General features: G+C 27.4%; 1 protein-coding gene across 1 annotated transcript in view; it reads left to right on the top strand.

The window, feature by feature from the left end:
* Window positions 1-3882, top strand: part of LOC108690565 (activating transcription factor of chaperone) — a 10681-nt gene that overhangs the window by 647 nt on the left and 6152 nt on the right. Inside the window, exon 2 of the mRNA XM_018197932.1 lies at window positions 1432-1749. Coding sequence (XP_018053421.1) covers window positions 1527-1749 — 223 coding nt within the window. The 5' untranslated portion in view covers window positions 1432-1526. The remainder of the gene's footprint in view (window positions 1-1431; window positions 1750-3882) is intronic.

Genomic DNA, 3882 nt, shown 5'->3' with positions numbered 1-3882 from the left:
TATATAATTAAAAATGTAAAAAAATATAGAATTTTAATTAAATACAAAAAACAAAATTTACATTTTATTTAATATTAAAATTATTAACAATTAATTTCTATCACTTGAGTATATATGTACATACATATTTGTATGGATCTATTCTTGTAATTGAGTTAATTTGCATTTGTTGTACACATGACGTCACAAATGCCTTAACACGTGAAGTTGCATGAGCACTGGAGAAGGAATGAGAAGGCATATTAAAGCATTTTGTGAAGCAGTGTGTATGTATGTAAAATAAAATAAATATAAATATATTTGAAGTATGTATATATAGTAAAAGAAGGTGCTTCTGATACTCAAGTTCGAGTTCCACATTTCTCTAAATTTGATTTTTTTCTAAAACAATACGAAAAATTATTTTTTTATGTCTTCTCATTATTTTTAGTACACTAACAAGTAATTTCAAAAGAAAGAAGAATGTATAAACATGAACGTATTTCATATATAATTATATATGTTTATGAATATTTATGCATGTTTATGTATGTTATGTATATTTATGTACACATATTCATGTATGAAAAAGTTTTTATTGGGAAATTAAATAATTATGGTTAAACTTTTTCAATTTACAGTAACACATTTTAAAATGATAATTTTACATGATTGTAACTTTAAGTAAATTTAAATCTTAGTATAAATGAATAAAAGCATATTATATCTCACAATTTATAAAATTTTGTGAAATTATCTTTTATTGTTCCTCCAATTTTATTGCTACTAGCTAATTCAATTCCACTCATGGCGTACAAGACAATGAGTTGTTATGAATCATGAAGGTATTAAGTGATTATCATATTTTTCAATTCTAATGAAACTAATTTGAACTTGAGTTACAGAAGCATCTACAAAATAAGATGAAAGTTAAGGTCTTTTATTTCCACACTAGACCGCACTAGAACTCTGTCACTTTTACCAAATGTCAAACATATACCTATCTCATTTTAAATAATGTACACAAAAGTATACATTAGTTCAGTCACAAAAAAACAGACCTGAACACCTGCTTTCTTATTATCTGGTTAACTTGTAGTTAGGTTTAACTTAATGTTTCATCCAATGGACTTCATCTATAATAATCATCATAAATAAAGATCATTGGATAAAACATCAGGTTAAACCTAATCATAAATTAAACAGATAATGAAAAATCGATACTTAATGTTGTTCAATGCAAAGACAAAGAACAAGACAAAAATCGGACAATTATTTAAAAAAATATAATTATAAAAATGAAATTTGTTTGAGGTTTTTTGAGCACTACGCTTACTTATAAGTTAAAAATGGGCAAGCAAAAAATGATTTTTTTTTGTTATTTATATTCTTCTCACTATTTGTTCGTTTTTTTTTTATTTGTTATTAACATGGAAATAATTTATTTTTCAGTGCCAATATGGCGTTCATTACTAGCTACGTCGCTAAGCCGACCAAAATTTCTTTTCATCGTTTTTTAAAACCCCTCGGTTGGATTCACATCGAAAATGTCATCCAGTCAGGATCAGGAGATGTGGCTATGGAAGTACGAGCCGGTGTCCCGCAGTGGAACACCGTCGTTAGAAATTGATGACGATTGGCCTTTATTCGATGATCATTCTGTAGACATTTCTAACAATACTGCGGAAGCTGTTATGTATGAAGATCATCCTTCCCGTGCACAAGTGGCAAAACAGCTTTTAGAAAAATTAGACGAATGGATTAAAGAAGGTAAATATATTATTTTTGTTTCTTGTTGTCTATTTAATAGCGAATTCGATTAGACATAATTATAAAAAAAGAAACAAAATATCAAATTCTGGTTTTCAGGAAACTTGTTTATAAATAAACATATAAGTCACATAAATATGAATTTAGAAAATTTATTTGGTATGGAAAACAGTTTTGGTATTGGATAAATTGTTTTAAGGAATAAAATTACCCTTTAGGGATAAAGCGGTTTTTTTTTAATATCTCAAACTATTTGAAATATTAAAAAATGTTTTATATGCACCAGTGTGCATTAGTGTGTCCAACCGAATTTATTATAAAATATACATAATTGTGTGTATAAATCAATGACGGTATTTATATCAGTGATAAATATTCATATTGTAACGAGCGACAAAAATTGATAATTTAATGATATTCTATTTCGTTTTACATGAACTAAAAAACTGAGTATGTATATATCTTAGAATTTTGAATTTTATCTGTATGCGATATATACATATGTAAAATTTTATTATTTCTAGAATATGCTTAACATACAAAAATACAATTTTAAAAATCTTGTATGAATAGACTTATCTACGTATGCTCTATCTAAGAACAAGAAAAAGTCGGAATTTCAAATCAGAATGTAAAGCAGAAAGAGTAATTGTACATATGAAGATAAATAGGAAATTAAATATTATAAATATTGTTTTTTCTTCTTAATAATGTTAAAAATACTGTTAAAATAAAAATATGACTATCGTAATATGAGGTAATAAAATATAAGAATACATTACAAATTTAGAAATGTAACTTCTAATCTTGGGTCATTCTGATTCTTGATCGACGTGATTTTATAAATAAGATGTATATCTTATATAATTGAATAATTCACTGATATGACACTCAAGTATTTTTGCTAAATTTTTCGTTAGTAAATTAAGTTTTCATGACATTTTAATAAAGCATTTGTCATCAAATTTGAAATTTATTTTTGTTGAGTAAAGAAAATTGCTATTTTAAGAAATGAATATATTTTTGTAGTATGTAATGTTAATTTAACATTAAATATTTTAGTAATTAGAAATTAATAAACTTTTATTGCAACAAAACTTGTTCAAATTTAATCTTCAATTTGATTAGAGAAAATTGATTATTAATTCAACATATCAAGAATACGATACTCAACTAAAGATATCCATCCTGTTTTGTTGTCAAATTTCTGGAAAATTTCGTTAAAACATTTAATATTTTAAATAATATTTTAAAGTAAAATTAACCAAATTTACATTTTTGGCGAATTAATTTTTTTATTCTTGCTATCACAAATAGTATGTCGCAAATAGACTACTACTAAAACGAATGTCGTTTGATTGAAATAGTTAAAGGGAAATTCTCAAATTTTATTCTGCAATTTTTTAGAAATTTATGACGCTCATCATAACATCTAATAATTTAAATGTTATAAAATAATTACATGATTACTTACTAACGACTAGTTTTATGGTCGTATTAAAAAGTGGAGCTTGTCTGCATAATCTTTAACATAATTATAGCATGTTATACTTGCTCCGGGAAAAAAATTCATGTCCGGAGTTGAATCACAGAGATCCTTCTGTTTATACAATTACAAATCACACAATTTTCACACATTATCGTATCTGAATGATAAGAAATCTCAATCGTATCGCTCGCATTTTAATTGACATTGTTATAAATAAGTGATTTAACAGAGAGAACCATCGCGTAGTACGGCGTCACGAACTTCGGGACCCCTGTAGGGATACCAGTGTTCTCGATATTCCAGAGAAGCGAGATGCAAAAAAAAACTGCTTTATGCTTTCGAGTGATATTTCGCAATATCCGCGTGCGCAAATATGATCGAACGGCGAGCTACGGTAAAGGACACGAGACGCGCGTGAATGCGCATTAACTTAAGAATCGCCTACTTTTTGCATTTTTCCATACTGCGCAAAAAAAAAATGAAAACTGGTATTTTCGTTCGATTTCGTATCTCCCTATCGCTTTCATTCTTTCCCACTGGTAACGTTCAGCACACAACACACAGAACAAACAAACGCGCGCACGCGTGTCTACTCTTTCTCTTTCCTGCGCTCTTTGTCGCTCTTCTCCTTTTTTTCTTGTGAA

This window comes from Atta colombica, unplaced genomic scaffold (genome assembly GCF_001594045.1).
Source record: "Atta colombica isolate Treedump-2 unplaced genomic scaffold, Acol1.0 scaffold33, whole genome shotgun sequence".
Classification (NCBI taxonomy): Eukaryota; Metazoa; Arthropoda; class Insecta; order Hymenoptera; family Formicidae; genus Atta; species Atta colombica.
Note: the sequence above shows the minus strand (reverse complement) of the source record. Positions and strands in the feature narration are given on the sequence as shown.